Source organism: Oncorhynchus mykiss, chromosome 7 (genome assembly GCF_057628025.1).
Source record: "Oncorhynchus mykiss isolate SJ-2025 chromosome 7, ASM5762802v1, whole genome shotgun sequence".
In the NCBI taxonomy this organism is placed as follows: domain Eukaryota; kingdom Metazoa; phylum Chordata; class Actinopteri; order Salmoniformes; family Salmonidae; genus Oncorhynchus; species Oncorhynchus mykiss.
This window is the reverse complement of record NC_143028.1, coordinates 49,248,311-49,271,239: the sequence shown is the minus strand read 5'-3', so window position 1 is coordinate 49,271,239 and position 22,929 is coordinate 49,248,311. Positions and strand designations below refer to the sequence as shown.

General features: G+C 42.5%; 1 protein-coding gene across 1 annotated transcript in view; it reads left to right on the top strand.

The window, feature by feature from the left end:
• The window catches only part of LOC110528967 (rho guanine nucleotide exchange factor 10-like protein), a 153,370-nt gene that overhangs the window by 91,603 nt on the left and 38,838 nt on the right, over positions 1-22,929 (top strand). The window contains 3 exon segments of the mRNA XM_036983546.2: positions 6,877-7,091; positions 8,539-8,696; positions 11,663-11,805. Of these exon segments, the coding sequence (XP_036839441.2) occupies positions 6,877-7,091; positions 8,539-8,696; positions 11,663-11,805 (516 nt within the window).

Below are 22,929 nucleotides of genomic sequence, written 5' to 3'. Positions count from 1 at the left end.
TAGACATAACACTTCCTCTAAATAGTCAGAATTCATCTAAGATAAATCAAAAAATCTGTAATGAGTTTTGACATTTTTGCAGAGAAGGTCTTAGTTGCACATTTTAACATTAACTAAGATGTTTGGTGCAGTATTTCTCAAGCGAATATTATTTTCTGACATTTTTTGTCTCTCGTTGAATGACAACAAAGAAACTGTTGACCAATCACAGACGAAGGGGGCGTAGACTTTGGCGACCAAACTTGAACTTGGACTCGAGAAGAAATGTCAAAGAGACGTAAAAACACCAAAGCGAACAGATGATAATATATACCGAAACTGTTTAGACTGGGAAGCATGTTTGCTGTGACCGACGGTCTTTACTGACCACCTCATTCTCTGCTGACGGCTAGGGGAGAAGATATCTTGACCCAGATACAGTTGAAGTTGGAAGTTTACATACACTTAGGTTGGAGTCATTAAAATGCATTTTTCAACAAATTTCTTGATAACAAACTATAGTTTTGGCAAGTTGGTTAGGACATCTACTTTGTGCATGACACAAGTCATTTTTCCAACAATTGTTTACAGACAGACTATTTCACTTATAATTCACTATCACAATTCCAGTGGGTCAGAAGTTTATATATACTAAGTTGACTGTGCCTTTAAACAGCTTGGAAAATTCCAGAAAATGATGTCATGGCTTTAGAAGCTTCTGAAAGGCTAATTGACATAATTTGAGTCAGTTGGAAGTGTATCTGTGGATGTATTTCAAGGCCTACCTTCAAACTCAGTGCCTCTTTGATTGACATCATGGGAAAATCAAAAGAAATCAGCCAAGACCTCAGAAGAAAAAATTGTAGAACTCCAAATCAAATCAAATGTATTTATATAGCCCTTCGTACATATCTCAAAGTGCTGTACAGAAACCCAGCCTAAAACCCCAAACAGCAAGCAATGCAGGTGTAGAAGCACGGTGTCTAGGACAAACTCCCTAGAAAGGCCAAAACCGAGAGGAACCAGGCTATGTGGGGTCGGCAGTCCTCCTCTGGCTGTGCCGGGTGGAGATTATAACAGAACATGGCCAAGATGTTCAAATGTTCATAAATGACCAGCATGGTCAAATAATAATAATTACAGGCAGAACAGTTGAAACTGGAGCAGCAGCACAGCCAGGTGGACTGGGGACAGCAAGGAGTCATCATGCCAGGTAGTCCTGAGGCATGGTCTTAGGGCTCAGGTCCTCCGAGAGAGAGAAAGAAAGAGAGAAAGAGAGAATTAGAGAGAGCATACTTAAATTCACACAGGACACCGGATAGGACAGGAGAAGTACTCCAGATATAACAAACTGACCCTAGCCCCCCGACACATAAACTACTGCAGCATAAATGCTGGAGGCTGAGACAGGAGGGGTCAGGAGACACTGTGGCCCCATCCGATGATACCCCCGGACAGGGCCAAACAGGAAGGATATAACCCCACCCACTTTTCCAAAGCACAGTCCCCACACCACTAGAGGGATATCTTCAACCACCAACTTACCATCCTGAGACAAGGCCGAGTATAACCCACAAAGATCTCCGCCACGGCACAACCCAAGGGGGGTCGCCAACCCAAACAGGAAGATCACATCAGTGACTCAACCCACTCAAGTGACGCACCCCTCCTAGGGACGGCATGAAAGAGCACCAGTAAGCCAGTGACTCAGCCACTGAAATAGGGTTAGAGGCAGAGAATCCCAGTGGAAAGAGGGGAACCGGCCAGGCAGAGACAGCAAGGGCGGTTCGTTGCTCCAGAGCCTTTCCGTTCACATTCACACTCCTGGGCCAGACTACACACAAGCATATGACCCACTGAAGAGATGAGTCTTCAGTAAAGACTTAAAGGTTGAGACCGAGTTTGCGTCTCTCACATGGGTAGGCAGACCATTCCATAAAAATGGCCTCCAGCTGTTTGCTTAGAAATTCTAGGGACAATTAGGAGGCCTGTGTCTTGTGACCGTAGCGTACGTGTAGGTATATACGGCAGGACCAAATCAGAGAGATAGGTAGGAGCAAGCCCATGTAATGCTTTGTAGGTTAGCAGTAAAACCTTGAAATCAGCCCTTGTCTTGACAGGAAGCCAGTGTATAGAGGCTAGCACTGGAGTAATATGATCAAATTTTTGGGTTCTAGTCAGGATTCTAGCAGCCGTATTTAGCACTAACTGAAGTTTATTTAGTGCTTTATCTGGGTAGCCGGAAAGTAGAGCATTGCAATAGTCTAACCTAGAAGTAACAAAAGCATGGATACATTTTTCTGCATCATTTTTGGACACAAAGTTTCTGATTTTTGCAATGTTACGTAGATGGAAAAAAGCTGTCCTTGAAACAGTCTTGATATGTTCGTCAAAAGAGAGACCAGGGTCCAGAGTAACGCTGAGGTCCTTAACAATTTTATTTGAGACGACTGTACGACATTAAGATTAATTGTCAGATTCAACAGAAGATCTCTTTGTTTCTTGGGACGTAGAACAAGCATCTCTGTTTAGTCCGAGTTTAAAAGCAGAACGTTTGCAGCCATCCACTTCCTTATGTCTGAAACACAGGCTTCTAGCGAAGGCAATTTTGGGGTTTCACCATGTTTCATTGAAGTGTACAGCTGTGTGTCATCTGCATAGCAGTGAAAGTTAACATTATGTTTTTGAATGACATCCCCAAGAGGTAAAATATATAGTGAAAACAATAGTTGTCCTAAAACGGAACCTTGAGGAACACCGAAATGTACAGTTGATTTGTCAGAGGACAAACCATTCACAGAGACAAACTGATATCCTTCCAACAGATAAGATCTAAACCAGGCCAGAACTTGTCCGTGTAGAACAATTTGGGTTTCCAATCTCTCCAAAAGAATGTGGTGATCGATGGTCAAAAGCTGCACTTACGTCTAGGAGCACAAGGACAGATGAGGAGCCTCGGTCTGATGCCATTAAAAGGTAATTTACCACCTTCACAAGTGCAGTCTCAGTGCTATGATGGGGTCTAAAACCAGACGGAAGCATTTCGTATACATTGTTTGTCTTCAGGAAGGCAGTGAGTTGCTGCGCAACAGCCTTTTCTAAATTTTTTGAGAGGAATGGAAGATTCGATATAGGCCGATAGTTTTTTATATTTTCTGGGTCAAGGTTTGGCTTTTTCAAGAGAGGCTTTATTACTGCCACTTTTAGTGAGTTTGGTACACATCCGGTGGATAGAGAGCCGTTTATTATGTTCAACATAGGAGGGCCAAGCACAGGAAGCAGCTCTTTCAGTAGTTTAGTTGGAATAGGGTCCAATATGCAGCTCGAAGGTTTAGAGGCCATACTTATTTTCATCATTGTGTCAAGAGATATAGTACTAAAACACTTGAGTGTCTCTCTTGATCCTAGGTCCTGGCAGAGTTGTGCAGACTCAGGACAACTGAGCTTTGAAGGAATACGCAGATTTAAAGATGAGTCCGTAATTTGCTTTCTAATAATCATGATATTTTCCTCAAAGAAGTTCATGAATTTATTACTGCTGAAGTGAAAGCCATCCTCTCTTGGGAATGCTGCTTTTTAGTTAGCTTTGCGACAGTATCAAAAAGGAATTTCGGATTGTTCTCGTTTTCCTCAATTAAGTTGGAAAAATAGGATGATCGAGCAGCAGTAAGGGCTCTTTGATACTGCACGGTACTGTCTTTCCAAGCTAGTCGGAAGACTTCTAGTGGTGTGGCGCCATTTCCGTTCCAATTTTCTGGAAGCTTGCTTCAGAGCTCGGGTATTTTCTGTATACCAGGGAGCTAGTTTCTTATGAGAAATGTTTTTAGTTTTTAGGGGTGCAACTGCATCTAGGGTATTGCGCAGGGTTAAATTGAGTTCCTCAGTTAGGTGGTTAACTGTCCTCTGACGTCCTTGGGTAGACAGAGGCAGTCTGGAAGGACATCAAGGAATCTTTGTGTTGTCTGTGAATTTATAGCACAACTTTTGATGTTCCTTGGTTGGGGTCTGAGCAGATTATTTGTTGCAACTGCCAACGTAATAAAATGGTGGTCCAATAGTCCAGGATTATGAGGAAAAACTTTAAGATCCACAACATTTATTCCATGGGACAAAACTAGGTCCAGAGTATGACTGTGACAGTGAGTAGGTCCAGAGACATGTTGGACAAAACCCACTGAGTTGCTGATGGCTCCGAAAGCCTTTTGGAGTGGGTCTGTGGACTTTTCCACGTGAATATTAAAGTCACCAAAGATTAGAATACTATCTGCTATGACTACAAGGTCCGATAGGAATTCGGGGAACTCAATGGGGAACGATGTATATGGCCCACTAGGCCTGTAAACAGTAGCTATAAAAAGTGACTGAGTAGGCTGCATAGATTTCATGACTAGAAGCTCAAAAGACGAAAACGTCATTTTTGTTTTTGTAAATTGAAATTTGCTATCGTAAATGTTAGCAACACCTCCGCCTTTGCGGGATGCACGGGGGATATGGTCACTAGTGTAGCCAGGAGGTGAGGCCTCATTTAACACAGTAAATTCATCAGGCTTAAGCCATGTTTCAGTCAGGCCAATCACATCAAGATTATGATCAGTGATTAGTTCATTGACTATAATTGCCTTTAAAGTAAGGGATCTAACATTAAGTAGCACTATTTTGAGATGTGAGGTATCATGATCTCTTTCAATAATGACAGGAATGGAGGACGTCTTTATCTTAGTGAGATTGCTAAGGCGAACACCGCCATGTTTAGTTTTGCCCAACCTAGGTCGAGGCACAGACACGGTCTCAGTGGGGATAGCTGAGCTGACTACACTGACTATGCTAGTGGCAGACTCCACTATGCTGGCAGGCTGGCTAACAGCCCTATTTCATTGTGGAGCTAGAGGAGTTAGAGCCCTGTCTATGTTGGTAGATAAGATGAGAGGCACCCCTCCAACTAGGATGGAGTCCGTCACTCCTCAGCAGGTCAGGCTTGGTCCTGTTTGTGGGTGAGTCCCAGAAAGAGGGCCAATTATCTACAAATTCTATCTTTTGGGAGGGGCAGAAAACAGTTTTCAACCAGCGATTGAGTTGTGAGACATCACTCCCCCTCGATGCCGACACATCTTTCTAGCGGATTTACACGCTGAAGCTATGTTGCGCTTGGTGATCTCTGACTGTTTCATCCTAACATTGTTGGTGCCGACGTGGATAACAATATCTCTGTACTCTCTACTCTCGCCAGTTTTAGCTTTAGCCAGCACCATCTTCAGATTAGCCTTAATGTCGGTAGCCCTGCTCCCTGGTAAACAGTGTATGATCGCTGGATGATTCCACAAGTCTGGTTCATCCTTGGGAGCAATTTCCAAACGCCTGAAGGTACCACGTTCATCTGTGCAAACAATAGTATGCAAGTATAAACACCATGGGACCACGCAGCCGTCATACCGCTCAGGAAGGAGACACGTCTTCTAGAGGTGAACATACTTTGGTGCGAAAAGGGCAAATCAATCCCAGAACAACAGCAAAGGACGTTGTGAAGATGCTGGAGGAAACAGGTACAAAAGTATCTATATCCACAGTAAAACGAGTCCTATATTGACATAACCTGAAAGGCCGCTCAGCAAGGAAGAAGCCTCTGCTCCAAAACCGTCATAAAAAAGCCAGACTACGGTTTGCCACTGCACATGGGGACAAATATCATACTTTTTGGAGAAATGTCCTCTGGTCTGATGAAACAAAAATAGAACTGTTTGGCCATAATGACCATCGTTATGTTTGGAGGGAAAAGCAGTAGGCTTGCAAGCCTGAAGAACACCATTCCAACCATGAAGCATGGGGGTGGCAGCATCATGTTGTGGAGGTGCTTTGCTGCAGGTGGGACTGGTGCACTTCACAACATAGATGACATCATGAGGAAGAAAATTATGTGGATATATTGAAGCAACATCTGAAGACATTAGTCAGGTATTTAAAGCTTGGTCACAAAGGGGTCTTCCAAATGGAAAATGACCCCAAGCATACTTCCAAAGTTATGGCAAAATGGCTTAAGGACAACAAAGTCAAGGCATTGGCGTTGCCATCACAACGCCCTGACCTCAATCCCATATACATTTTGTGGGCAGAACTGAAAAAGTGTGTGATCCCAACTGACCTAAGACATGGAATTTTACTAGGATTAAATGTTAGGAACTGTGAAAAAGTGAGTTTAAATGTATTTGGTTAAGTCGTAAATGTAAATTTCCGACTTCAACTGTATTCTGTATCTTACTGACCATAGATGCCTGCTTACTCTCTCTCTAGGTCAGTGGTTCCCAACTCTTTTTAGATAATTTTTAAGGAATTCAGTCCGGCTTTCAACTTACTCTTGAAAGTTATTATTGTAGGATGCACAAGGTTCAATTTTGAAATTGGGTATTGTATCATCTGTTTTCCTCTTGTCATGTAAGTCATTGCCTACCTTAGAGAACTATTTATAACTTGTCAGAAATGTCCAGATCAACGAGCCTTTGTCAGCTCACGTTTTTTAGGTTTTTTAGTCCATAGATTTTGTAGCAATTTTTGAGTCACTAAATATAACATGAATTGACATTATACGTGTGATATTTGTATGAAATTGCACGAAAATTTGCTTTAAACCAGCACATTCTCTCCACCGACGAGGGGTTTGAACAGAGAAATTGACATAGAAATAGACGTGACGTTACGTGGGATGTTCCCTAATGCTGGTAGGGGTGGGTGCCTGAGTGAAAAGGTTTGGCAACCCCTGCTCTAGGTGACTAGTGTTGTAGTATCTTAATGACCCAACTTTTCTCTCTGTAGGTAGCCAGTGAGGAGTATCCCACTGTCTCTCTCTGCAGGTGACTAGTAGATTAGTATTTTACTGACCTTAGATACCCACTTTTCTCTCTGCAGGTGGCCAGCGGAGGAGATGTCACCCAGGGGCAGGTGGAGATATTCTCCCTGAACAGGCCCACACTGCGCCCAGTGAAGAGCCTCCAGGTGGGGGCCCCAGTGAGGTGTCTGGAGTATGTGCCTGAAACCAGACCCTCAGAGGAGGTGGAGGCTGTAGCCTTCAGGAGCTCTACTGGGGTGGGGAACACCATCTGTTTGGGACTAGATGATGGAAGGTGAGGAGAACACAGCTCTTGGAGAAATTGTCAAATACTGTAGTGTGAGTTACACAGCAATATTCTTGTATTTACCGTTGTTGGTATCACCACTATCATCCTACTCTGAAGGCAATTTGTTTTCACAGAGAGTCATAATCTGTATTCAATTTATGTAAGGCTGCTCTCAGACTAGTAGTACTAGATCGGACCAAGAAATCAGAGTTGATTTCATACACGTTGAATCCTGGTGCACAACCATTTCTTATTTTCCTGTCTACTGTCTATATTTTCTGATTTCTACTGCAGGTGGTGATTGCATTACTATCGCAGAACGAGAAAACAGTCTTTTTGCGTTTGAGATGCAAGATATTGCCAGTTACTGTAGTTATTTTCTCTGCAAATGTTTCTGTTATTCATTTGGGCACCAGAATAATATGAAATGTGTGTCATTTATCTCTTTATGTTAACTCATTCCCTCAACTCATTCACTCTTGTATATTTGTCCAGAGATGAGAGAAAATACTAATGATGTGTATAAACCCTGGAAGACTGACATGGGGGCGTTGTACTGAAGCCACTCCACAGCCATATTGGTACTCCTCCTCTGTTGTAAAAAAACCAAGAACAATAGAAATGCATTTATTAAATGTTTACATTCGTTTTTGGCAAGTATATTCTGTTACAGACACCTTAATTCATTATTTTTTTATTGTATTATGCGAACGGAACATAAAACATGTTAAATAAATAGTACTAATATCCCCACTTCACAAAGAAATACAATATACCTGTAGTTTTGTTCTTGAAACATTATATTGAAATTGTAGAATTATATTAATTCCTATGGAGGACTGCTCCTTCTGGGGAGTACCCATAGAGTACCACAATATGAGTCATAATACCTAGAGAGATTTACATGGTTATCAAAAAGTAATTCCAGGGTAGGTCTACATGAAACACAGACCTTATTTTAAGTGTTTCTAAAATTCCTTATGGGAAAAATGTATGGTGGGTGGAAAAACAATTGGAATAATTTCCCTGTTTGACCTCTAGATTTTATTTGGTATTATGACACCTCAATATGGCAGCTGGTGGCTTTAAAGCCTCTAATTGGCCAATACATAGCATCAGCAATCCAGGGTTTATATATATACATGTACATCATTGGAAAAGACAGAGTGTAATAGCAGCACAATTTCAGCATTTATTTTAGCGGGACACAATAGAATGACTGTCAACGCCGAAGTTAGTTAACGTTCTCTTTCAAGAAAAAAAAGGAATTGTAAAGAGAAAAAAAAGTGCAGCACAGTCACTGAAGTTCAGATGGAATCGAGAAAGAGCTAGATGCTGCACACACAATACTGAAGCTCCAAAGTGCCCAGTTACATCAAATGACACATTAACGAGGTACTCTGTCTTCATAAATTATGTTCATTTACACTGTTCCTGCTCCTTTTACCTTCAGCATCCTGGTGTATGGCAGTGTGAACACTGAGGCCCAGTGCCTGTTGAACCTGCGGAACCCTCATAGCTGCCCTGTTCTGTGCCTCAAACACTGCACCAACTTCCTGTTTGCTGGGCTCAGGGATGGAACCATGATGGTCTATGGAAGAAGTAATGGAGGTAAGGTCTCTCCCTGGCCTCCCGAGCGGCGCAGTGGTCTAAGGCACTGCATCGCCAGTGCCTTAGTTGTGCCACTAGAGATTCTGGGTTCGAGTCCAGGCTCTGTCGCAGCCGGCCGAGCCCGGGAGACCCATGGGACGGTGCACAATTGGCCCAGCATCGTCCAGGTTAGGTGCGGGTTTGGCCGGCAGGGATGTCCCTGTCCCATCGAGTACTAGCGATTCCTGTGGCAGGCCGGGCGCAGTGCATGCTGACATGGTTGCCAGGTGTATTGTGTTTCCACAGACATATTGGTGCGGCTGGCTTCCGGGTTAAGTGGGCATTGTGTCAAGAAGCAGTTGAGTTGTTTCGGAGGATGCATTGCTCTTGACCTTTGCCTCTCCCGAGTCCGTACGGGAGTTGCAGCGATGAGACAAGACTGTAACTACCAATTGGGGAGAAAAACGGGGTAAAAAATAGAATAATAAAAATAAAAGGTATCTCCCTGTGTCAGGAAGATAGTCCTCAGATTTAAATCCAAAATGGCAGAATTGTTGAAGCATCACACTACTAACATAGCAATTTATTTAATGTCAGTAGTCATAGATGGACACTCAGAAATACATGTTTCAAGCCTTTACCATTATAGAAATTAAAGCAGGAGAATGGAAAACATTTATAATTATGTCACGCCACTAATACTCTTACAAATAAAAGCTAGTAATTGATATTAATTCAGATAATCATTGCATTCACTCATTAGCCTACTATAGCAACGATGTGTAAGGATTGTATTATATTGTATGGAATGTGACCATTAAAATGGATAGGTTATTTTGTTATTAGACATTATTAACAGGGCACGTATCTGTAACAAAAATGGCTTTTGATTTAGCAATCCAATCAAATTAGTAGTGCAATTATGAGTCTTACTGTTTCCTTGTTTCAATTTGTACATCTGTCGATTTGTACATGCTAATGCACGTCTCAATCTGCTGCAGTGAATGCTTCAGTGAGTGTGTAAGAAACATATTTTCTGTCATGCATTCAGTCTGCTTGCATGTAATGCGTGATAGGATGCGTGATAGGATTTTCAGGGGATTCCATCAAGTGGATACCTTTGTGAAAAGCAACTTAATTTCAGAATAGCAACCTTGGAAAATATTGCCTTAAAATACCTATTTTAATGCCCATTGTTGGTGATATTCCCTGTCAGTGTAAAGAAATGACACCTGAAGTCACCATACAGTGGTTGGCGTGGTTGTGCTTTGGTCAGTCAGGCATATCATACAGTAGGGCCAGAAGACTTAGTTAGCACAATCTCAACATTCACTCTCCCAGTCACCTCAGCCTGCCTGAGCACAATGGCTTTATCACCATGCGGTGCGTCGGTCCTGGCTGTGTCAGTGTGACTGCCTGCATCTCCCCAGCACTCTACACTGCTCTCACCTCCAGCCATGCAGAAAGGATGATTAATTACGCCAGTGTGCTGCGTGTCGATTAAATATGACTATTCATGTTATGTAAAATTAATAAATAAAAAAGAGGGAGAAGACAGATGAAAAGCTCTGGAGTGGGAGCGTGGATGGTGTCAGGCAATGTTTGTGCATTTTGCACAGCTGTTAAAGATTGATGCCCCTGGATGGTACACTACTGCCTGGAAACCATGTCTGCAGGAGTAGGAAAATATCAAGTCCTCACATGGGACTTCTATCAAAAGGCATATGAACAGCCTTCCCAGCACATTGTTGCTAAGCTGAAAATCCCCATTTCTTTTTTCCTTTTGTGGTGCGTGTGGTAGAGCAGTGACATCGCTTGTGCATGGGCCGAGGGGACTTTTAAAAGACTGAATTTGAAAAGGTGGAAGAATGACATTTAGAACACGACAAGCAATTAACCTGGGCAAGTCAGAAGTCATTGTGAAGCTATTCTGGTTTGAAAGGCAAGATATAAACAACAAAAAATGTTAATTAAATGGCTGTGTGCACTTTCTTTTTAAATGTTGCTTCATTAACGCACTGCGAATGAAAAGCTTATGTAATGCGCTTTATAACACGTTGCCACAGAAGCAGGTATGGGTGATTACAACTCAAAGGAAAAAGGTCTGCTTAATTTTCACACTGATGTGCAAAAAAAGAAAGTTGCGATAAAGAAGTTGGAAAGCTGATTAAATTGTATGGCAGATATTAGCATGTGGTATTAAGAATGAATTCATTATTGTTTAGCACACAAGTCTCAAAACATATTCCAAAGACACTGCTTTCATCAAATTGTGATTCAAGCTGGTGTGTGCATACGTGAGTACGCGTGTATGTCTATTTGTGTGTATGTGCGCGCATGTGCATGCTTAGTTGCGCATGCACGTGTGTGTTTTTGAAACAGTAAGTATAAGTATTTGTATGTTTTTTCAGTTTGGAATATTTGTCTAGCAAACACCAGGGCAAGTTCTTTCAGTGTAAGTAGAAAAAATATTTGTTTAATTGCCTTGCTCAAGGCAACAGCTGCTGAATCACCACATTTCATAGACAAACAGAAAGTGTTGCATGTATTTAAAACATATTCATAAAATGGTGATAACAAGTCATGATTTTGTCAGCTGTTTTAGCAGAGCTTTGATTTGTCCATTGTAAAGTAGGAGTAATGGGGCGGCAGGTACCCTAGGGGTTAGAGAGGCGAGCCAGCAGCCGAAGGGTTGCCAGTTCTAATCTGTTGGGAAGTGAGCTGGCAACTGGAGAATTGCTGGTATCAAATTCTAGATGCTTTTGCCTGTCGTTGTGCCCTTGAGCACGGCACTTTACCCCCCACAACAACTGCTCCACGGACACCCTTCTACAACCTGTATGTATGTGGATCTTTTGGTGGGATTGGGATAAAAAAGCGGAAGTAACATTTCGGTTGGAACTTGTGTATAACTGACGAATAAAGTGATCTTAAATCTTCAGTTTAAAGTGTTCTAATCCTGAGTGTTGGTTGTGTTGTGTTCTCAGGTGAGTTGTGGGAGCCAGACTCCAGCAGGACTGTTATTGTGGGCCCAGAGCCGGTGAGGACACTTCTGGTACTGGAGGACTCTATGTGGGCCAGCTGTGCCAACTCTGTGACTATCATCGAGGGCTCCAGCCTTGCCACCCAGGTACAATAGGAGATGCACCATGTGTTGTATAGTTTGCACAACAGCACACAAACACACACCCCCTGAAATGCCCCTGAAAAGCATCTTCACTTCCACCTGGCATACTTTTCACAACTGCCTTAGAGCAGAGGCTCATGCACAGAATAGTCTCAACAAGCCCAACAATATCCTGTCTTTTCCTTCAACTCAACACACTTGCTATTGGAATTGTAAACTATATTCGAACTAAAAACTCCTTGAGTTATACATTGTTACTTACCCTGAGTACAGAATGAGCTTTGAACCAACTCTGTGCTTGTACACTTTCCTGCCTGTCCAGTCCTCTGGAGATCAGAGCTTAGCCAGCTGAGTGACCACGCAAAGGAGACAAGGTTCTGTCTGGCTGGCTCCAGCATATCCCTCCTCCGCGTTGAACAGGCGTGTGTGCTCAGGTCGTCGCTGGTCGCTCCTTTCATAACTTTGTCTTCCTTACTAATGCACACCCTAGAGGACTGACTTCACTGGGGCTGTGATGCAGAACTGGGATCAGGGAAGCAGCACTTGCCCCTGGGGCTGAGCAATAACTTTGTGATGGGGGCGCAGGCCAGGGTCGTGATCACTCAGACTCACCCCTCTCTACTACTTTAGTGGTCTAGCCCATTTACCTAAGTTAGAACAGCCTTACTGTCAGCTCTGCTCTATCTCGAATTGATGATCCTTGATAGAGCCGGGAGTTAACACAGAAGGCTACACTGCGCTCCCTGCAAAGCTCCTGTGTAAATGGGCAGCGCCACACTGGTGTGACATCGCAGTGTGCCGAGCAAACAGAATAAAGCCCCTCAGACAGTCCTGTGGATATGCATCCTTCTCTCCTCCTTCTCCTCCTCTCCACCCTTAGTGGGTTTGAAGTGACCTGTGTGTGTGTTCTGCATTATGACAGAGCTGTGGGAATGGTCCATCTGCCCTCAAAAAGAAGGGTTCTAAATCAGGCCTGTCGTCAAAGCCTAACCAGGCAAGATGGCATCGACACATGGGCCTTTGATCAATATTGACAGGCATGGCTTGTCTACCTCCCTATCCTCCCAACTCTATAAGATAGGAATATGCTTACTCCCCCTCCTTCCTCCTGTCCTACCCATGCCCACTCCCCTCCTTCTCCCTTTCCTACCCATGCCCAATCCCCTCCTTCCTTCCTTCACCTCCATGGCCGTGTGATTGTGGCTGTGGATTTGCTCCTCTCCTAAGAACAGAAACATTGTCAACTCAAATCAAATGTTATGTCACATGCGCCGAATACAGCAGGTAAAATCAAATCAAATGTTATTGGTCACATACTGTACACATGGTTAGCAGATGTTAATGCGAGTGTAGCGAAATGCTTGTGCTTCCAGTTCCGACAGTGCAGTAATATCTAACAAGTAATCTAACAATTCCCAACAACTACATAATACACACAAATTTTAATGGATGGAATAAGAATATGTACATATAAATACATGGATGAGCGATGGCCGAGTTGCATAGACAAGATATAATAGATGGTATAAGATACAGTATATACAGTGGCTTGCGAAAGTATTCACCCCATTGGCATTTTTCCTATTTTGTTGCCTTACAACCTGGAATTAAAATAGATTTTTGGGGGTTTGTATCATTTGATTTACACAACATGTCTACCACTTTGAAGATGCAAAATATTTTTTATTATGAAACAAACAAGAAGTAAGACAAAAAAACAGAACACTTGAGCGTGCATAAATATTCACCCCCCCAAAGTCAATACTTTGTAGAGCCACCTTTTGCAGCAATCACAGCTGCAAGTCTCTTGGGGTTTGTCTCTATAAGCTTGGCACATCTAGCCACTGGGATTTTTGCCCATTCATCAAGGCAAAACTGTTCCAGCTCCTTCAAGTTGGATGGGTTCCGCTGGTGTACAGCAATCTTTAAGTCATAAATGTTTCCCATTAAACCACTTGAGTGTTTCTTTAGCAGTATGCTTAGGGTCATTGTCCTGCTGGAAGGTGAACCTCCATCCCAGTCTCAAATCTCTGGAAGACTGAAACAGGTTTCCCTGAAGAAATTCCCTGTATTTTGCGCCATCCATCATTCCTTCAATTCTGACCAGTATCCTAGTCCCTGCCGATGAAAAACATGGGGATAGTGTTCTCGGGGTGATGGGAGGTGTTGGGTTTGCGCCAGACATAGCATTTTCCTTGATGGCCAAAAAGCTACATTTTTGTCACATCTGACCAGAGTACCTTCTTCCATATGTTTGGGGAGTCTCCCACATGCCTCTTGGCGAACAACAAACTTTTTTGCTTATTTTTTTCTGGCCACTCTTCCATAAAGCCCAGCTCAGTGGAGTGTACGGCCTAAAGTGGTCCTATGAACAAATACTCCAATCTCCGCTGTGGAGTTTTGCAGCAGCAGAGTTATCTTTGGTCTCTTTGTTGCCTCTCCGATTAATGCCCTCCTTGCCTGGTCTGAGAGTTTTGGTTGGCGGCCCTCTCTTGGCAGGTTTGTTGTGGTGCTATATTCTTTACATTTTCTAATAATGGATTTCATGGTGCTCCGTGGGATGTTCAAAGTTTATAATATTTTTATAAACCAACCCTGATCTGTTGCTCTCCACAACTTTGTTCCTGACCTGTTTGGAAGCTCCTTGGTCTTCATGGTATTAATTAATTTATTTATTTTGCTCCTTTGCACCCCATTATTGCACCCCATTATTTTTATTTCTACTTTGCACATTCTTCCATTGCAAAACTACCATTCCAGTGTTTTACTTGCTATATTGTATTTACCTTGCCACCAAGGCCTTTTTTGCCTTTACCTCCCTTCTGACCTCATTTGCTCACATTGTATATAGACTTGTTTATACTTTATTATTGACTGTATGTTTGTTTTACTCCATGTGTAACTCTGTGTTGTTGTATCTGTCGAACTGCTTTGCTTTATCTTGGCCAGGTCGCAATTGTAAATGAGAACTTGTTCTCAACTTGCCTACCTGGTTAAATAAAGGTAAAATAAAATTAAAAAAAATGGTGCCCCTTGCTTAGTGGTGTTGCAGACTCTAGGGCTTTTCAGAACAGGTGTATATATACTGAGATCATGTGACAGATCATGTGACACTTAAATAAAGTCCACCTGTGTGCAATCTAACTATTTTTTTTTTACTTCTGAAAGTAATTGTCTTCTCCAGATCGTATTTAAAAGGATTCATAGCAAAGGGGGTGAATATGATTTTTTTTTACATTTTATCTTTTGAATTTCACTTCACCAAATTGGACTTTTTTGTGTATGTCCATTACATGAAATCCAAATAAAAAATAAATTTAAATTACAGGTTGAAATGCAACAAAATATGAAAAAACGCCAAGGGGGATGAATTATTTTGCAAGGCACTGTTCATATGAGATACTTCATCCCTAAAGCCAACACCTCATTTGTCCGCCTTTTGTTCCAGTTCTCTGCTGTCTGTGACTGGAACGAATTGCAAAAATCGCTGAAGTTGGAGACTTTTATCTCCCTCACCAACTTCAAACATCTGCTATCTGAGCAGCTAACCGATCGCTGCAGCTGTACATAGTCTATCGGTAAATAGCCAACCCAATTTTACCTACCTCTTCCCCATACTGTTTATATTTATTTACTTTTCTGCTCTTTTGCACACCAATATCTCTACCTGTACATGACCATCTGATCATTTATCACTCCAGTGTTAATCTGCAAAATTGTAATTATTCGCCTACCTCCTCATGCTTTTTGCACACAATGTATATAGACTCTCTTTTTTTCTACTGTGTTATTGACTTGTTAATTGTTTACTCCATGTGTAACTCTGTGTTGTCTGTTCACACTGCTATGCTTTATCTTGGCCAGGTCGCAGTTGCAAATGAGAACTTGTTCTCAACTAGCCTACCTGGTTAAATAAAGGTGAAATGAAATAAATACATTTTTTTTTTTAAATGAGTAATGTAAGATGTGTAAACATTATTAAAGTGGTATTGTTTAAAGTGACTAGTGAGTCTCTATGTAGGCAGCAGTTTCTCTGAGTTAGTGATTGCTGTTTAGTAGTCTGATGGCCTTGAGATAGAAGCTGTTTTTCAATCTCGGTCCCAGCTTTGACGCACCTGTACTGACCTTCTGGATGGTAGAGGAATGAACAGGCAGTGGCTCGGGTGGTTGTTATCCTTGGTGGTATTTTTGGCCTTCCAATGACATCGGGTGATGTAGGTGTCCTGGAGGGCAGGTAGTTTTCCCCCGGTGATGCTTTGTGCAGACCGCACCACCCTCTGGAGAGCCTTGCGGTTGAGGGAGGTGCAGTGGTTGTAACAGACAGTGGTTCATCTGTAAAATTGTGCATCTGTAAAAGTTTGTCAGGGTTTTAGGTGACAAGCCACATTTCTTAAGCCTCCTGAGGTTGGCGCTATTGGCTCTATTGTGCCTTCTTCACCATACTGTCCTTGTGGGTGGACCATTTCAGTTTACCATACTGTCCTTGTGGGTGGACCATTTCAGTCTGTGATGTGTACACTGTGGGTGGAGACCCTACTGTGAAATGCTTACTTACAAGTCCTTAATTAACCAACAATGCAGTTTAAGAAATAGAGTTAAGAAAATATCTACTAAATAAACTAAAGTAAAACAATGTAATAAAGCACAAGATATTTCATAGCAATAACGAGGCTATATACAGGGGTTACTGGTACCGAGTAAATGGGCGGGGGTACCGGTTAGTCGAGGTAATTTGTAAAGTGACTATGTATAGATAATAAGGAGCAGCAAGTAGCAGCAGTGTAAAAACAAAGGGGACTGGTCAATGTAAATAGTATCGCTTGCTGTGCGGTAGCAGAGAGTACGGTCTATGACTTGGGTGACTGGAGCCTTTGACGATTTTTTGTGCCTTCCTCTGACACAGCCTAATGTATAGGTCCTGGATGTCAGGAAGCTTGGCCCCGGTGATGTTACAGAGGGTAGTGCGTACGGCCCAGTACACCTTGCTGTCGAAAGCCGAGCAGTTGCAATAGCAGGTGGTGATGCAAACGGTCAGGATGCTCTCTATGGTGCAGCTGTAGAACGTTTTGACGATCTGGGGACCCATGCCAAATCTTTTCAGTCTCCTTAGGGGGAAAAGGTTTTGTCATGCCCTCTTCACTACTGTCTTGATATGTTTGGACCATGACCATGTTGGTGATGTGGACACCAAGGAACTTGAAACTCTCGACCCGCTCCACTACAGCCCGGTCGATGTTATTGGGGGCCTGTTCAGCCCACCTTTTCCTGTAGTCCACGATCAGCTCCTTTATCTTGCTCACATTGAGGGAGAGGTTGTTGTCCTGGCACCACACTGCCAGGTCTCTGACCTCCTCCCTATAGGCCGTCTCATCGTTGTCCATGATCAGGCCTACCACTGTTGTGTCATCAGCAAACTTAATGCTGGTGTTGTAGTCGTGCTTGGCCATGCAGTCGTCTGTGAACAGGGAGTACAGGAGGGGACTAAGTACGTGGCAGATATGTTGTTGCCTACCCTTACCACCTGAGGGCGGCCTGTCAGGAAGTCCAGGATCCAGTTGCAGAGGGAGGTGTTTAGTCCCAGGGTCCTTAGCTTAGTGATGAGCTTTCTGGGAACTATGGTGTTGAACTCTGAGCTGTAGTCAATGAGCAGCATTCTCACATAGGTGTTCCTTTTGTCCAGGTGAGAAAGGGCGGTGTGGAGAGCAATTGATATTGCATCATCTGTGGATCTGTTGGAGGGGTATGTGAATTGGAGTGGGTCTCGGGTGTCGGGAGGATGCTTTTGATGTGAGCCATGACCAGCCTTTCAAAGCACTTCATGGCTACCGACGTGAGTGCCACAGGGCGGTAATCATTTAGGCAGGTACAGCATTCTCACATAGGTGTTCCTTTTTTCCAGGTGGGAAAGGACAGTGTGGATGTGCGATTGAGATTGTGCTCAGTGCACAGGGCTAATGAGCTGTTCAGGCGGTGGGACTTAAGTGATACTTTAGTGCTGGGGCGTTAGCCAGCAGTGCTTCTCTCCTCTGCTGATGAAGGACTTGGGTGGTACTGCTGTTTGTGTGACAGCAGTGCTGTGTGGTAGGGGCATATTACCTCTGTCACACTTTGCTACCACTCTCGTGGTTATAAGCAATGCAGAACTCAGCTCCCTAATACCACAGTGTCAATTGGGTGAGCAGTTGTTGCCTTCACTTTATTTGATAGTGAGGAAAGAGTGCTCCACTACATGTTCAGCATCACCATCAATTTTAGAAGAGACCTTAGTGTCAAATATATGCTCTGATAGGCTGATGGGCTCTCCAGGCAGTATCCAATGTTGTCAAGACTGGCAGTCATGCAGCCCTGTAAACAAATATCACTTCCACTAACCTCTTCAATTAAATTACCCTGCCAGTCAATTAATTATCACAACCGGCCTTGATTGGTAGTCCCATAGGGTGGCACACAATTGGCCCAGTGTCATCCGGGTTTGGCCAGTGCAGGCTGTTATTGTAAATAAGATTTGGTTCTTAACTGACTTGCTTAGTTAAATAAATGTTCAATTAAAAAAAAAAAACGTTTTGTTTGGCTAACTAATGTACAGGGTCAGATCAAATTTAAAGCAGCCAGATATTGACATATCCAGTGAAACATATGCTTGACAAGGTGTCATGATGACAGGGTGTCAGTTAATGATTAGTTTGTTAATTAAGAATTAATCGGTTTATACCAAAATCACTGATTAACCCCCCCTCATAATTTCTCGCAGTTCACTGACATTGTTAATGCTCTTTACATTTTATACAAGTTTGAACTTGGTCTGTAATTAGAGCTTCAATTCTTTGAAATAACGCTTCTTGAATTGAAATCTCTATCAGAAAAATAACATTTGGTAACACTTTATTTGTATAGTCCATCTGTAGAAAAAAAATGTTTAAAATGTAGATGCTCTACAGATGATCAGTTATAGTTCAACTAACAATCTACTAACCCTTGTCCTAACCTTAAACTTAACCCTAACCCTTTTATTTTATTTTTCTAAACCTAACCCAACCATCTTTTCTTTGCGGTTGCACTTGAAAATGGGAGAGATGCAGTATCCTCTCCGCCCAAACAGAGCAGAGCATGCACCTACTGCTGTGAAGTCAATTAAAAGAGAAAACACATCAAAGGGTTCTCTTCTCTCCCCACTCTCAAACAAAGGAGGTCCCTCTGGCAAGAGCACACAAACAGGTGGAAATCCCTGTCCGCTGGTGCCTCGCGCTCTCTCTCTTTCTCTCTCTCTCATACTCACTCTCACTGTCTTGCTCTCTTTCTGACTAATCTCTTAGCCCCTGACTCATAAACCGAGAGGACCTAGGAGATGATGCCAGAGCCAGCCCCTGTCATGGTGCAGACCTCAGGGGTAGCATGCCTAGCCATGATAAGGCTCATTGCTCTTCCTCAGCAACTCATTCAGTTAAAACATATTTTTTTATTTAACTATGCAAGTCAGTTAAGAACCAATTCTTATTTACAATGACAGCCTACCCCAGCCAACGCTGGGCCAATTGTGCACCGCTCAATAGGACTCCCAATCACAGCTGGATGTGATACAGCCTGGATTCAAACCAGGGACTGTAGTGATGCCTCTTACACTGAGATGCAGTGCCTTAGTCCGCTGCGCCACTTGGGAGCCCGAGTTTGTGTCTGAAAAGCCTTCTCTTTTCCTGTGGTCTTGAGAGGTTGGAGGGTGGATGTTGTATTCTGACACAGTAGAAAAGATGCCCCAGTCTGTGAATCATTGGTGCAGTTAATTACAAGCTCAAGAGCGACATACTATGGCCTTCTGAGAAAGCAGGGTTGGTAATCTCCAGTCATCTGGCCTACTTGGGTTTTGTGGAAAGATTTAAAGAGGGCTACATTCAGATGTTCTATTGGTCGTTTCTAATCAAGTACTTCAAACAATGTGTAGGCAGGTTGCTTAGGATTCAAACCTACTCAAACAGCCTAATTCATACTCTTAGAGGAGGTGCTACAACAAATGGGACGCAGCCTAATTCATACTCTTAAAGTTAGGAGACAGGGTGCAAGGGGGGTTAGGGGGGCTAGGATGAGGGGTGGCTAGAGGGGTCCTCAAGGCCTGAGAGAGAAAATACTTCAGCTTCTCTTCTGCTGTGCTCATGGGTAAAGGAGCACCTGGTTCTTCTGGATACACTGAGTACACATGAAACATGGAATATTGATTGAGTTATTACAGATCAATGCTCTTCCATTTCCACCGGCCTATCTATTAATAGATAATTCATTCATGAATGATCTTTTCCCAAAATCCTCACCCTTTAACCTTTTATACTCGTGGGAATTGGCCTATATGGATATGGTTAAATGCATAACCATGGTAGCAATTGAAAGGGAACAGCTTGGAGATAATGGGAAAATTATTAGACCATCTGACCACAACAGTTCACCTGACACAACACAGAATAAAAACATTACACTGATGATTTTATGTGCATTTTACATTTACTTCCTTTTTTTGCTGCATTTGTTGATACCGAAATCTGAAAATACTCTGGTTACATTCATTAACATGATAATAACTATATTCCTGATAAATGTGGGGTAGGTGCAACATAAGACAACAAACATGACAAGGGTTTGAGTGAGAGGACTGACTAGTGTTTCCAAGTGGCCACACACCTCTCCAAGGTGTGCACAGTTTCTAAAGGAATTTCCATCTAAAAGGACCCATGAGTACCAACATGTGAAGTTCATAGGAGCATGTCAAATTGGATGTCAAATGAAAGCTAAGAGTCTATATTTTTGGGAAGGCATAGATAGATGTTTCAATCATTTTCCATCTTTAATTAGTCATACGTAAAGGCTTTGATTTCCGGATAAACAGATGGAAAAGGGGTGTTAGAAAACAGCTACCAGGAAAAGTCTTAAAAGGAATCAGAAATACATCAAAACACAATAATGTTAAAGTAAAGGCCACTGCCAACTAATATCAACACTTATATTTTGTTTTGAAGAAATTGTTTACATTGCCATTTAATTCTGATACCAAAATCCCAAATAATGTATCTTTAAGATATTTAAAAATGTCTATCCTCATGAGGAGGGAGGATACTGAAAGTTGACAGAAGGAACAAGTAATCGTCGACCTACCAATTAGTTATAGTGATTTACTAATATAAATTTTGTTTATGAATTAGAAAGTGATTAAAACTCATAATTCCGTTACCAGAAAAAATCAGTAATGGAATTATTGCAACTGAATTGGCTACAATGGGAAATCATAATAGTCACCTGCTACTGTCCTGCCTTCCACTGGCATACTGTTATTATTATTTTATTTTATTTATTTTTCTGTTATTTTACCAGGTAAGTTGACTGAGAACACATTCTCATTTGCAGCAACGACCTGGGGAATAGTTACAGGGGATGAATGAGCCAATTGTAAACTGGGGATTATTAGGTGACCGTGATGGTTTGATGGCCAGATTGGGAATTTAGCCAGGACACCAGGGTTAACACCCCTACTCTTACAATAAGTGCCATGGGATTTTTAATGACCACAGAGCGTCAGGACACCCGTTTAACGTCCCATCTGAAAGACAGCACCCTACACAGGGCAGTGTCCCCAATCACTGGCCTGGGGCATTGGGATATTTTTTAGACCAGAGGAAAGAGTGCCTCCTACTGGCCCTCAAACACCACTTCCAGCAGCATCTGGTCTCCGATCCAGGGACTGACCAGGACCAACCCTGCTTAGCTTCAGAAGCAAGCCAGCAGTGGTATGCAGGGTGGAATGCTGCTGGCTAAATGTTATGTTCAGCTGGTTACTGTTTTCTTTCTCTTTCTGTTATCTGGTGGTCAAACCAAGAGTGTTAACAACAATCTGAGTCTGGACAACCTCTCTCTCTCTCACACTCACACTCTCTGTCTTGCTCTCTTTCTGACTAATCTCTTAGCCCCTGACTCATAAACCAAGAGGAAATGGGAGATGATGCCAGAGCCAGCCCCTGTCATGGTGCAGACCTCGGGGGTAGCATGCCTAGCCATGATGAGGCGCGTTGCTCTTCCTCAGCAACTCATTCATTTAAAAATGTTTTTATTTAACTAGGCAAGTCAGTTAAGAACAAATTCTTATTTACAATGACAGCCTACCCCAGACGACGATGAGCCAATTGTGCACCACCCTATAGGACTCCCAATCACGGCCAGATGTGATACAGCCTGGATTCAAACCAGGGACTGTAGTGACGCATCTTGCACTGAGATGCAGTGCCTTAGACCGCTGCGCCACTTGTTTGTGCCTGAAAAGCCTTCTCTTTTCCTGTGGTCTTGAGAAGTTGGAGGGTGGGAGGATGTTGTGTACTGACACAGTAGAAAAGATGCCCCAGTCTGTGAATCATTGGTGCAGTTAATTACAAGCTCAAGAGAGACACACTATGGCCTTCTGAGAAAGCAGGGTTGGTAATCTCCAGTCATCTGGCCTACTTGGGTTTTGTGGAAAGATTTAAAGAGGACTACATTCAGATGTTCTATTGGTCTTTTCTAATCAAGTACTTCAAACAATGTGTAGGCAGGTTGCTTAGGATTCAAACCGTCTCAAACAGCCCAATTCATACTCTTAGAGGAGGTGCTCCCACAATAATGTGTTTTTTACAGAATACAAGGTAAATTATTGGATTCTTCACATACCACACTAAGACGTTATCACATTCCACTACCTTTTCAAGCTTTTTATTGTTAAATGAAAGCATGCTTTGCTTTTATACTTACAAGACCAGCAGGCTTGATTGAGTGAGCTGTTTTGTCTCTTAGTAATGTGGTGCCTACCTGTATTTCTTTTAACTTTTATTTTAGCAATATAAATCAAATCACATTTTATTTGTCACTTGCTTTGTAAACAATAATTGTGACTGACAGTGAAATGCTATTTGGTTAACTACTTAGCAGTCTTATGGCATTGGGGTAGAAGCTGTTCAGGGTCTTGTTGGTTCAAGTCTTGATGCATCAGTACCACTTGCTGTGCGGCAGCAGCGAAAACAATCTATGACTTGGGTCTTTGACAATTTGTAGGGCCTTTCTGACATTGCTATTTTCATAATAACCTTATTTTTTTGGTCAGTAGGTGCCCAACATAACAAAAGG